The following is a 13,492-nucleotide window of genomic DNA, read 5'->3' as shown; positions in this document are numbered from 1 at the left end:
GCCAGTCCCTTACTGGGGAATTCTCTATGCTGCTAAGCAGGTTTACTAAGAGAATTCTGGGGCAGCAGAGAGAGGGCTGGAACAAGTTCAGTTGAGGGATAAAGACTTTTTGATATAAACCAACACAAACAAAAATAAAAAACCTAACAGCACAGTTCGTGGTTGCCTTGTCAGAGCACCCTGTAAGTCATAACTGCAGGTGCATTTGTTTAGGCCCACATGAATTCCTCACCAGAACAGAAGTAGCTGTTTTGGGAAAGGTAAGTGTGAGGGGATGAGGCTCAGCTGTGTTTACAAAGGAACAGCAAAATCCTCAGGCTCCTCTTTACTTTGACATAGGAAGTAAGAACATTTGTTTTTAGTCTGTCAATTTTTCTGTTCTGCCATGTCCTTAAACTTTTCTGATGCTGCTGATAAAGCCAAAAGGCCTCTCTGTAGTGCAGCTAATGTTGTTTCACACAAGTGGTATCTTCTGGGTTGCTCAAAAACTGGCTGTTAATAATTTACTGGATCTTTCCTCTTTTAACACTGAATTATACTGGGGAACAGACATCTGTTGACATGGCTCTAACTTAGAGACTGAGCGTCAAGGACTTCTGTTTGCTGCTACATATGTGAAAACTGAGAGCACCAAAAAGTGTCCACTGACTATAGATGAAAGCATTAAGATGACTGCTGAGTATCTTGTTCATTTTCAGGCTTTGTTTTTGCATTTCAATGGTATCTCCACCATTGAAGTATCTGCTAGCTGCTTTATTTCACATAAAAGGGAGAATTTCATGATTCTGTAACAACAAAAGCTTGGAACTAGGGAGTATACAATAATTACAAATGGTTCTCAGTTTTATCTCAACTATGAATTTGCACAGGTCTGAAAGATGTAGGAAGTGTAACTGTGTTGGCTTTTCAATCAGTCCCCAGCCACAAACAATGATTTGAACTGCAGTGCTGCTCACAAAAACAAACAACAACAACAAAAATTAAAAATTGTTTATGTGGATTTGTACTGAAATGAAATGCCAAGCAGGTGTCAGCAAGCCTAAGCAAAAGAGCTGGGTTCTGAAATGAGACTCAGTAGGTGGGAGTTCTAAGAATAACATAGTTTTAAAAGTCAGTTCTACAGTTTCAAAGGCATTCCACTGTTAAAATGGGAGAAGGGATGCAACATTGGCACTCTACTCTTTAATGCTCTCTCATACTTTTGTTGAAGATTCAGATTGGGCTTGTACAAATTCACATGCTGCATGCATCACGTATCTCTTTATCAGAAAGCCAAAGAATTCCAAGCATGAAGAACTCCGTAAATTCTCTTCCTTCTTTTCTCCTTACAGTATGTTTGTGCTTTTTTTTTCCTTATGTAGAGAGGTTTTGTTTATGTTCCTTTTATAGTTTAAAAGTAGAGAGGTCTCAAATGAAATAACTAATTGAAAAACGTATCTATATACATCTTTACAGCATCCTGATGCTTCTTCCATTTCCATAATTTCTATCTGACCTCTTTCTAATCTTCCTTCTGTGGCCCATCTTGGCAGAAGGTGCAAAGGAAAACCTCCATCGACACAACGGCAATCATGGGGTTTACCCTTTCAGAAATCTGAATTACTGGCTCTTGTACTATTCGCTTCATCCACTGTCTCCACGTAGTGTGGCAGGATTAAAATTTCAGCTAAACAATCTGTTCTTCCCTGAGTTGATATATCTGCCTCCCTTACTTTGTTTAAACCCTGTTAAGTAGTGTGATGTGGCCATGAGAATCAGAATAGGTGAAGCCTATATTCTGGTTAAAAAGCTATGATGTCAACATAAGGCATAAAAATATTTTGGCAGTTTTCTACATAAGTAGATTTTATAACTCTGGCAACAACTGTAAGGTGCCAAATTCTCTGAAAGATGCCTGGTCTTTCTCAATATTATGAAGCTGTAATATATAATGTGGTTTGTTTGAATCATATTCTATCTAAGATGAAAGCAAAAATGATTTTGTAGACAGCTTTTATAAGGTCTTCAAAGTGAGTTTACTGTTGCTTCCATCCAAAAACTGAAACCTTTGAGCATGAAGGAAAGTTTTCTGCCCAGCACACCTATGATTGGTTTTCAAATCAATTTTCAATTAATTTAGGTTGTAAACTTCAGCAAACAGTAGGCTCAATCCTGCACTTGATTGACAGATTTACTGTTAATGTAAAAAAAGAAATGTTAATCTGATAAGACTTAAAATTCTAAGGTACAGATGAGCAATGAGCTGAACTTACAGCTCCCCGCCCACACAATGTTTGTCTTCCCTGCTCTTTAATCCTCCTTTTTCTTTGTTTCTTTCTTCTTCCTTTTTTTTTTTTTTAACTTTTTTTTTTTTTCGCCTAAGTGATCACAAGGACTATGTTTCTGTAGCACACAATAATAGGCTCTGATTTCTCATTAGAACTCTCAGTATTGCTATTGAGAACAGTAACTGCACTTTTTGCTGAAATCTTAGAAACTGCAACAAATATCCAGTACTTCCTGAAGTATCGGACACCCACTGTGTCCCAGTGTAAGAGATTGAAACCTTTGTGCAACAGTTTCAGCTAGTTGGTGAAACTGGCAATGACCCTGGGGAAAGAACTCCTCTGGTTGTTGTGAGGCTCAGTAGTTCTTACCACCTGCAGCTAAAATACTTTCTTCAGCTTGAAAAAAAAATCCAGTCTAGAATGCTTAGCTGTGGTTCACGTTCTGCTAACTGAAGTATGATTTTAATGCTAGCAATCAAAGCAAAGGGAGCATTTGCACTGCCTTCCCTCTTGTAAAGCTGATTTTTAACACTGTTCTGATCTAAAATACAATCCAAAATATTGGTTAAAATCCAAAATTGTTCAGAGACTGGATGTGACTGCCATACACCTATAAAAGCTGTAGACTTCCTGCTACGACATCATGGTCAGTGTGTGTTAATTATACCTTGGAGTGCAGTTGGGTTGGAAGAAGGACAAGGAAAGGAGGTCTTGGCTTAGAACTCCTAGTCCCCAGTAAATCTGCAGATGAAACGCTAGTCCCTGAAAGCAGCAAAGTGTGATACATACCACTGTGTGTGCCAATGTACAGAAATGTTTCACTGGCCCCAGTTAAGTATTTCCCCCTGTGCACTTGCACTTCTGTTATCTACTGACTAAGAGAGACACAGGTCTGCCTAGTGATGTATTTTCTGAAAATTCTTGTACAAATGCTGCACAAAGATATAGTGCTGGAGGGAAATGAAGCAAGTGCAGTGAAGATGAGCCTAGCAGACTGCTCATAGAAAACTGATAACAGACCATTGTGCACCTATGGCTTACACCACTATCTGTTAAAGCATATCTTGTGCTGTTTATCTTCAGGAACATTTTTAATCTATTAATTCTGTCAAAATAAATTACAACTACACCTGTAAACAGTTATGACTGAAATTCATAATATATTGTTGCCTCCTTTGACAAATTAAAACAACACTGTATCTACAGAGGCAGTAGGTCTTTTTTTTGACTCACCTAAGGAAGAGATGCTTTTAGAATGCCAGAGAGTAGCTAGATTCCCTATATGTTTTTCTGTAGATAACCAGTACTTATCAGGCCCTGCCTGCTGCGGGGGGCTGGAACTTGATGATTCTTGAGGACCCTTCCAACCCAAGCCATTCTATGATTCTATGAACAGTTGGAGATCATGAAATAAATTATTGATGCACTTATTCATTGTCTTAATAGCAATTTATATTAGTTGTTGCCTCTGAATATCAAGCTCAAGAAGCTGCAACGTTATCACTACATTACATATATCATTACACACTGAGGCAGATAGAGCAGATTTTTCAAAACCCTCCTGGGACTTTAGACATATCTTCCATAAAATATTTCCATTAACTACAATCTCTATGTTATTTTTTTTTTTTCTATTGATGCTATAAGTACACTGGTACAAAGTTGCAAGAGATCAACAGCTTGCTTGTTTTTACAATGGAGCCTGTATACAGGATTCCAATCTTTGAGTTTCCTTTTGGATATATGCAGTACAGGAACACAAAGCATGTATTTTTAAAAAGTAGCCATTGCAAGTGGATGGATTATTATGGAATAAGTGGCTTAAATTATTGTTTCATTCTACGAGCTACCACTTAGTTATACATGCTCAAATGATGAGATGCTATATTCCTTTTTTGCTTGACTCCTAGTGGAAACAACCTTTCATAACAGTACAAGTGCATATTTGTATGTCTAGCTCCTCATATTTTATTATAAGTATTAAACTATGTCTTAACAGAGACACTGATGCCATAAAAACAATACTATTTCTGCAAATCTTGTGAAAATTCATGGTTAGCAACTACATGTGCCCTGTGCTCGCACCATATATTAAACTAGTGAATCCAGAGGGGCAAAACCCTTTACCAGTATCTGTCTTGAAAAGCCTCAGTCACAACTTCCATCCTTTCTCCACTACAATTAACCAACTGAAACACAAATTCATAGAAAAATGAATCTTTCATTCTGCTATTAAGAATCTGTTTAACCCATCTTTTATAAATCCAGCAAACTTAACCACCATTTAAAAGTTAAATACTAAATATTTAGAAAGTTATCTAGAGAAGAAAAAAGTAACTGCAGTTTTCTGTTTAGTTTTTTTCATTGTTGCTCTGTGCTAGCAGTAACATAGCAAACAGCAGTATCTAATTTACACCAGGCATCTCCTTTACTATGGAGCTGGAAAAATATCTTAGTGAATTCAGTTTAGTTAGGCAGGAACACAGTAAAGCAGATACTACCCTTGTATTTGAAATTGTAGTACTTTTAATCTGCTTGCAAACTGCTTGTATTATATTAAGGGAAAATGATATGCTTAAAAACTGTGCAACCTTCTTCAAATAAAGCATTGTGAGGAAATGGTAGCATATAGTGATATCTCAACTTGATAGGATTTTGAATAGAGTAACTAGCATACAAAAATAAAGTTTTTGTGGGGAGGAGAATGCTGGGGAAAAGATAAATCTCTTGGAAGCAGTGCCATAACTGATGACATTTTTGAATGGCAGCATTCAGTAGCCCTGGCTGCTGGCAAGAGCTTGTCTGCCTCAAGTCAGTAATTCTACGAAACATGAAATGGTGGCACAAACATAGTGGATGTGGGGGAGTAGCAGGTGAAATGTTTGTTATTATGGTAAATATATGCACAGTCCTATCAATATGAAGCCACTGAAGAAAATGTGCAAGCCAAGACATTTTGAGTCTCTCGTGGTCTTACCTCCCAAACTGAAGGGTTAAGGAAGGAACTACTTTTTGTATTTCTTTTTAAAAGGCAGCTGCCTTTTCGTGAGGTAGGGATATGGAGACTGAAAACTGGGGGTACCTGCAGAAACAGTACTTTCTTCTATTCCTTCAACTGCCCCCTAACTAGCTGTATGCCTGGGTTTAAATACTGTGATTATAACCTTTGTATCTGTAAACACAGGATCGATGTTTAACCTTCAGTTATTTGCTCCCAGTAAGTGAAAAATCAGTACGGTGAGAGTGAAATGACTGAAATGCACATAACTCAGAATTTGGAGATTATAGTATCAGTCACATCGAGACATATCACTTTCTTGCTAAGAGTAAGAAAAGTTGTTAGTACTGTTGTGTTTTTGTGTGTATTTTTTTTTTAACTAACACACCTAAGCAGCGTTCAAGATGCAACTCAGAATGAGAATCAAAGAACAAGGCTTTCTCTTTGTTAGCCAGCTATATGGCATAATATTTATCTGTGAATATGAAAGCTGTACAGCATAAATGTTAGACTTCATGTGAAGGTATGTATGAAATGAGAATAGGTTTAATTAACTGGTCTAATCAGAGTAGTAACTTAAACTGCAACACACAGCAATTCTATCTCCTGCTGCTCTAAGCTTCATTATTTATTGTGAAGAAATAAATTAGATTTTCTACCACCAACAACTTTTTAATAATCCAAGCAAAATAATTCATGCAGCTTGCAAGTTATAAAATAATTCAGCAGATGTAGGAAAGATAGTAAAAGACTTCTTTGTGCAAAACATTTTGTATGTCACTTTGAGAGACTCTGAAGAGCAGAACTTCATGTTTTCAATTTGTCAGCAATTTCATTGCTACTGTTTATTTTCAAAACCTATGATAAAACTGCTACAATATTTTAAGCAGGAACCAGATCTTCTAGAAACAAAGAACGTCACCTCAAAACAGTACATTTTAATTGATAATCTTAGATTTAGGGCATAATAGAAGAGAAATAGGTTAAATTTTTGAACACATACAACTAAGCTACACTTTTAAAATATTATTTTGCACTCTCGCCTAGGTGTGTCATATCAGTATACTGAAACACAGTTGATTTTATTTTATACACATTGCTGGGATTTCACACAGTAAGAATTCATTCTTTGTGACTACTGATGTGTCACAAGACAGAGGTGTTGGGATCCCATTACCATATGCCAGCTGTTAAGTAGCCAGCTGTACCTGGCAGTAACATCATTCATTCTCTTAATGAGTCAGAACAAAACTCACAGTACACTTGGTTGATATGAAGTGAAAAGTTAAGGATCAGTATGTTAAATATCCCAACATTAAAATTAGGTTATTTGTTATTTTGTATGACAGGCTTCACATAGTTTAATACTTTTCCTGTTCAGTTTCCTCATAAATGTACTTTGCAATTATTGTCACTTGTTTAAATAAGAGATTACATACTAGAAAAAGGTAGTAAGTGTACTTCTTGCCATACACTTTCCTCAGTCTAAGTTTCTACAGGATAATCAAAGCCTTGCTTCACCATCACCTTCAATTATCAAAGGCAGAATGTGTCAGCTTTCTTACCCTCCCATTAATTTAGATACCATTACTCCATAACACCTGGAACACCTGCCCAGTCTGCACGTTTGACTTCTAAAGAAGCATGAAGAATATAGGAGGAGCTGATCGACTTGGATTGCTATTTAATAGCTGCTTTGCAGTAATGCCTGCAGGCATTAATTAAGATCAAGGCACTAAACACTAAGAAGACTCACAATGAAGAATAGTACCTGCCCCAGAGAGTTCATAATTCAGTTTACAGCAAGTTATAACAGGTGAATAAAATAAATGTAGGAAAAGAGAAACAGAACAATTGACTTCTCCAATCAATTTTTAGATGGTGGATCATTTTCATGTACATATTTATAAACACAGATACGCTCAATTTGCTATTTGCTATTAATGGTCATTCCCCTCTAATCTTAATCATTTAATTATCACCCTGATGTCATAAGATTCTTCTTCCAAAAAAAAAACCCATATAATCTTTTAAGATATCAGATGTGCCATGCTGTAGAAAACCATTGGTTCTGCATCATTCCTTTTTCCAGGGTACTGAAGTATGTTATTATGTATTGACTTTTTCAACAAGACAATAGATGAAGGCAGCATTACTGATTTCATGTTAAAAATTGAAATATCTCTAATAAAGCTAGTAGCTAGCTCATGTTTTCCTTGTGGAATTCATTACAAATGGTTACTATAATGCTATGTGAAAGTGGTCTGAGGTTACAAAGGCTATAGTATCTTACAAGTTGATTAAATAAAAATAAGCAAACAATTTTATCAGTGTAAATAAAGGTCAAGTTGATTTATTTCAGATAGTCAGGTTTTACGAATAAATCTATTATTTGAGGTAACATTCCTTAACAAGGTGTTTTTATCTGGCTTCCAGCACCTTCAAATTACTGAGCACTGTACATGAAATAACCAAGGCTGGGTTCTACTGATGCTTTTCTGCCTGAGCTCCATGTCCTACTTTAAACAGTACGTGAGAATGTTGCTATTTTAAACAGGATTCTAACGGGTGTTTTAGCACACTAATACCATCGAACCACGTGTGCCTGCAGCACGCTGTGGCATTTCTGATGCTATACAGCGCCCCGCTGTACAACTTTGCTCTTTTACACATCACAGTTGTGATTTAAAATATAAACCGCAATGCTTTCAGAGGAGAAATACGGAACTGCCAGAACATCCTTAAACAGTCCTTTTCAGCAGCTACATCAACGAACCCGGAAGCGCTGGGCACATTCTCCGTAAGCTCTGACGGAGCTCCCAGCCCCATTGCGCCACGGCACCGCGCCGTGAAGGAAAGCCCGGCCTCAACATGGCGGCCGCCCTTGGGGGGGGGCGGGACGACAGGTCACGTGGGAAGCCCCACGAGGCTTCCCGCGGGGGGGAAGAGGGGTGGCGGACTGCGCGTGCAGCACGTTGCTAGGCGACGGGAGGCGCGCGGCGCCTCGGGAGTGGCCGGCGGCAGGGCGGGGTGATGCAAAGGCCAGGCGAGCGGAACGGAGCTGCGCCCCCGCCCATCTACCGCGAGGACGCCTTACGGCTGCCGGGCCGAGGGCTGTTACCGGATTTCACCCCGGGCGACGCAGGGTGAGCTCCGGTGCGAGGAGCGGGCCGCGCACTGTGAGACGCCACTGAGCCGCTTCTCAACCGCTTAGGGCGGGGCGCCGGCTTGAGTGACAGCAGCCGCAACCCATGGGCTTATGCAGCTCAAGAGAAGCGGCGAGATCGCTGCCACCGCCCGCGCACCGTGGGTGGAGGGTACGGAGCGACCGCGAAGACCCTCAGCGCTTCACCTCCCTGTTCGTGAGATGAGGGTGCTGAAACGGGGTCCGCGATGAGTGGCCGGAGCCGCCAGCCAATAGGCGAGGCGGAGCACGCTTTTATCCCCGCCCCCTCCGCGCTGAGAGACCAATGAGGGGCGCGGGGCGGGGCGAGCGGGGCTAGGCGCGGGCTGGGCGCTGCTCCGCCGCCAGAGGTTTGGGAGTCGTAGTGGCGGCGGCAGCGGCTTTGGCGGCACGGAGGTGCGCGGCATGGAGGCGCTGGCGGCTTTAGCCTTGCTGCGCTGAGGGACGGGGCATAGCGGTAGGCCGGAGGGGCAGGGTCGGGGGCGGCGGCGGTAGCGGCGGCATGCGGTAGGGAATGCGGGTGCCCGCCGCGCTGCAGTGTCGGTAGCGGCCACCGCAGCGTTGCGGGGCTGCAGAGCCCGCAGGGCCGGGCTGGGCGGGGAGCGGTTTACGGTCTCGCTGCCCGCGGTTGGGGCGGTGGCGGCGGCAGCCCCGGGCCGGGTCAGGCGGGGGTAACGCTGCGTTTGTCGCCGCAGGATCGGAGCCGAGCGCGGCCGTTGGACCCCGCCCGTGGTAGTGGCAGCGGCAGCGCGCTGTCACCTCGCCGCCTGGCGATGGGGAATGGACTCTCGGATCAGACGCCGATCCTGTCCAGCCTGCCTTCTTTCCAGTGCTTCCATATCGTGATCTTGGGGCTGGATTCCGCTGGGAAGACGACCGTACTGTATAGGCTTCAGTTCAATGAGTTCGTCAACACCGTCCCCACGAAAGGATTTAATACGGAGAAAATCAAAGTGACGCTGGGCAACTCGAAAACGGTCACGTTCCACTTCTGGGATGTGGGCGGCCAGGAGAAGCTGCGGCCGCTGTGGAAGTCGTACACGAGGTGCACCGATGGTATTGTGTTTGTGGTGGACTCTGTCGACGTCGAGAGAATGGAGGAGGCCAAAACGGAACTTCACAAAATCACGCGGATATCTGAAAATCAAGGAGTGCCTGTCCTTATAGTCGCTAACAAGCAGGACTTGAGAAACTCGCTCTCTCTTTCTGAAATCGAGAAGATGTTAGCGATGAGCGAGCTGAGTTCTTCGACTCCCTGGCATTTGCAGCCAACCTGTGCAATCATCGGAGATGGACTCAAAGAGGGACTGGAAAAGCTATACGATATGATAATTAAGCGAAGGAAAATGTTGAGGCAGCAGAAAAAGAAAAGATGAGTTCTGTTTTGACCTTTCTATTTTAGAGTAGTTACGTGGTCAAAATTTGACATAAGACAGCTTCCAAACCTAGGCCTGCTTGTTTGGATGCCGTTAAGCTTAGTTACGTTAAACAATCAGTTGCACAACCTTGCCTTGTGGAAGGCAGTGTGCTCATGGAACTTTTTCTTTTTTTTTTAATAGTCTCTTCTGAGTTTATGGCTCTGCATTATTTCAGAAGCCCTAATAGATGATGTAATACTATCAGGAAATGGATGGATGGGTGGGTATATGTGACATGGATGTCTAAATAGCCAAATAAGACGAAGGTTTTCTTCTTAGTGTTGTACTCCTACGTTTGAGGGTGCCTCTGCAAGCGATTTGCATTGAAGGTGTTCTGTGTTTTTAAACTTCTAATGCTCATAAGTGGAGTGTTTAGGTGAACATTATACAGCTTTAAAAACATGTATGAAGCTAGTAACCCATTATTTCAAGAGGCTGTTTTTTATCTTGTTTGGGGATTTCTATGGAAGCTTGGCTACATGTGTAGGGTGGTTTTCTTTAATTTGGCACTTTTTGAAATTGATTCACGTTCAGTTCAAATACTTGAAGCTTAAGTGCTGTGGGTTTTTCAACTGATAGAAGAGACTTTTTTGACAAGTTAAAAAATGTAAACAGCACGTTGGAGCATGGAAAAGTGATTCCCAATATACAGCATGTTTTTCATATGTAAGGTTTTTTATTTTTTAGAGGTAGCTATTCATCCTTATACATTAAATCAGACTTAAGCTAATACTCAAAGTTAGTAATTTATTTTTGAATGATGAGTATTATGTCCTCGATCTATCCAATTAAAAGTAAATTAATTGCAGTAAAGGAGCTGTAAAGAACAACTTAGGCTGTTGTGGTTCTAGCAATCACAACATTTTTGCTCTGTTAGTGACATTTTTGGCAATAAAAATAAATCATAATGAATTAAAGATTAACTTAAACTTAGCAGAGCACTTCTTGTATCTCCCCAAAATACCCCATTTTATTAAAGTGGTATTGCTATGTCACTTCAACGTATGCTTTTTTTTTTTTTTAATCGTGATTCTTATTAAAGTATTCTGTGGTTAGGAATGTAATAATGCTTTATACACTCAAAACATTTGACACTACTGGGAGGGAGGGAGTGGGGGAAGAAGATTTTCAAGATGGGCCTGTGTTCTGCTTTAATTATGCTTTAAGCTGTTCTTGTTTACAGAGTGTGCAAACAGTGTTAACTGGGCAGGATAGTGCTTGACAGAAAAGGGAGGGTAGTTTTTCTTACTGGTACAGAGCTTCAAGTGACTCTTTAGATACTTGGTTAGCAACTAAAAGGGCTAAAACAGAGCCTGGATTTTTAGGACTAACTTTAGTGGTGCTGTAAAAATTCATCAGAATGTTAGATTCTCTTTAAACTTTTGTTGGAAACATTAAATTAAATTTAAAAAATCTATTTCCTCCTCTTACTCAACCAGCAATGTAATAAAAACACTTTCTTACATGCTGCCATGTATCAGGAGGATGACATCTACAACCTGAATGTCAATCAATATAACTTAAATATGTGTTAGGGAAAAAAAATCAAATTTTTTAACCAGCAGCTGTTTGTCCAGGAGGTAACCAAAAATGCACTTTAGTGTCTTCAATAAATGAAAGTGACAGCTGTTTTTTTGTTTGTTTGTTTTAATACATCCTGGTCCTTTTTGAATAAATTGAAGTAGCTTCCAGTGGAGCTTTTGTATGTTGGTTATATATGTACCTGCACTGGTGACATTGTAAGTCACTTACTCAAGTAATGTCTATATTTATAGAAATGTGGATGACTTCTTAAACCTCAATAAACAATTCAAAACAAGTCGACAGAAAAGGTGTCTGAATTGTGCTGCAGTGATATATTTTCCTCAACTTCTGTGGACATATTGATCCTATTAGCAATAGGACCATTTCTGTTGAAAACCAATATCTTATAAATGTGCTGAGGGTCAAAAATATTCCAGTCTTATAAACTGTAGGTACCTCATTAACGCCTTTAAATCAGTGGTGTATCTGTATGCTCATAGAAGAAATATTAACTGTGCTAACTCCTTTCTGTAGTGATGGGTCTTGCATAGTTTGAAAAAGCTTTTATATATGTGAACTTATGTTATGTATGGTATTGGACAGATATTGTTGGGCATTTATTGTGTATGCACAGGTTGTACTGATTTTTGTATATACAAGCTCAAATATCTGCAGCTGTCCGAAGGATTCACATATACTTAAATCTTGGGTGAATTTTCTCTCAGATTCTATGGCAGGGAGCAGAATGTGGAAAAATTGAAGTTTCAGATTAGTTTTAGGCCTCTAATGAAGTCAGGATGCATCTCATTTAGAAACCTACAAATCAAAATTTAAGTTTGAATAAGACTGTCCAAACGTGTGTCACAGTTCTTTCACATCACTGATGGTTCATCAAAATGTAGGTTGCTCACAGTGGATTTTGAGAAAGAAGTGTTTGTTCTTTAGCCCTGTAAATCTAAGATGCAATTGGTCTCACCTAGCTAACGCTTTTCTTCCTATCATGTGCATAGCACTGTTAGGTTAAGGAAGCTGATGTGACAGGTTGGTTTGATTTTTTTTTTTTTTTTTTTTTAATTATTGTTTTTTATTATTTCTTTTTGTACCCAGGATACAAGCTATAAAATACAAAGTAATTATTATTTCAAATGTTCATTAAATTTTTACTGGGAATAATTGAAAAGGCACCCTGCCCAAAAAAAGCCAATCCTATTTTGTTCTGCATATTGAACATGCTAGTCTTTAACCAGTGACAGTGTCCTTGAACTCCTTTATGTATAATAGCTTCAGTGCATGATTTTAACTAAAAAGACATGACTGATCTTTACTTAGTGCTCCTCTTTGGAGGAAATGGTCAGAGAAAGTGGAGAACTGTGTTCTTTGAGTGACTTGCTTGTTATTGCATAGTGTTTGACCCTGGCTTTGGAGGGGGAAACAGCAAAGGGAGGGTGAGTTACATTAAAGATCTACTTGTATTTGTGCTAGAACTATTTGGCTGTAATATTACAGTAACTCCTGAGGAAAGTAGTTAAATGTGATTGTAGTGGTACCTCCAAAATTGTGTTCTGCATTACTATGACAGAGTTACCAGTCATGAACAAAGTAGTGATTGCAGTAGAGCATTTAACACATTACTAGTGTGTGTAGAACATCTTTGAGAGAGCAAGTAGATGCAATTTTGTTACAGTGCTGGAGTTATGCCAAATGCTAAATGTTGCTAAAATATGCTTCAAATGATACTCTTTTCTTCAAGGTACTGGCCATGGTAAACACCTGAAACTGCTTCTACCTCAAGAAGACATAGGATTGCATTTAGGTTGGTGCAGCACTGTTAGAAACAAGCCATAAGCTCTTGTTGTCTTAATGCTGCCGTTGTGGGAACAAAGGTTGTTATGCTATTGCCTCAGCTGTGTATGGATATAAAATCATTTAAAATTGGCTTGTCTTCAGGGTCTGGTTTCTGTTTTCTAGCTGCATACCTGTATTTTGACTTCCAACCCTTTCAACTGAAGTTAGTTGTAGGACTGAATGTGTGTTTCATTTAAAAAATACGGATACTGTTTTCTCCAGCAAGGTAATGGATGAAAAGTTTCTCTCTGAATTT

At 39.9% G+C, this 13,492-nt stretch overlaps 1 protein-coding gene across 3 annotated transcripts; it reads left to right on the top strand.

Moving 5' to 3' along the window:
• The first annotated feature begins 8,281 nt into the window (after positions 1–8,281).
• ARL4A (ARF like GTPase 4A) lies at positions 8,282–12,444 on the top strand. 3 transcript variants are annotated; one of them, XM_031590047.2, is made up of 2 exons: positions 8,282–8,411; positions 9,145–12,444. In XM_031590047.2, the coding sequence occupies exon 2, from the start codon at positions 9,223–9,225 to the stop codon at positions 9,823–9,825; it is 603 nt and encodes a 200-aa protein (XP_031445907.1). In that variant the 5' UTR covers positions 8,282–8,411; positions 9,145–9,222; the 3' UTR covers positions 9,826–12,444. The 3 variants fall into 3 exon arrangements, with proteins under 3 accessions (XP_031445907.1, XP_089998864.1, XP_031445906.1); XM_090142738.1 differs by lacking the exon at positions 8,282–8,411 and adding an exon at positions 8,703–8,845; XM_031590046.2 differs by lacking the exon at positions 8,282–8,411 and adding an exon at positions 8,706–8,906 and having other exon boundaries at positions 9,145–12,442.
• Positions 12,445–13,492: the final 1,048 nt, after the last annotated feature.

This window comes from Phasianus colchicus, chromosome 6 (genome assembly GCF_987193195.1).
Source record: "Phasianus colchicus chromosome 6, bPhaCol1.hap1.1, whole genome shotgun sequence".
NCBI lineage: Eukaryota > Metazoa > Chordata > Aves > Galliformes > Phasianidae > Phasianus > Phasianus colchicus.
The sequence above is the reverse complement of the archived record's forward strand: the minus strand, read 5'-3'. Positions and strand labels throughout refer to the sequence as shown.

Coding starts and splice junctions, on each gene's coding strand:
- ARL4A (XM_031590047.2), top strand. CDS start 9,223: ATGGGGAATGGACTCTCGGATCAGACGCCGATCCTGTCCAGCCTGCCT.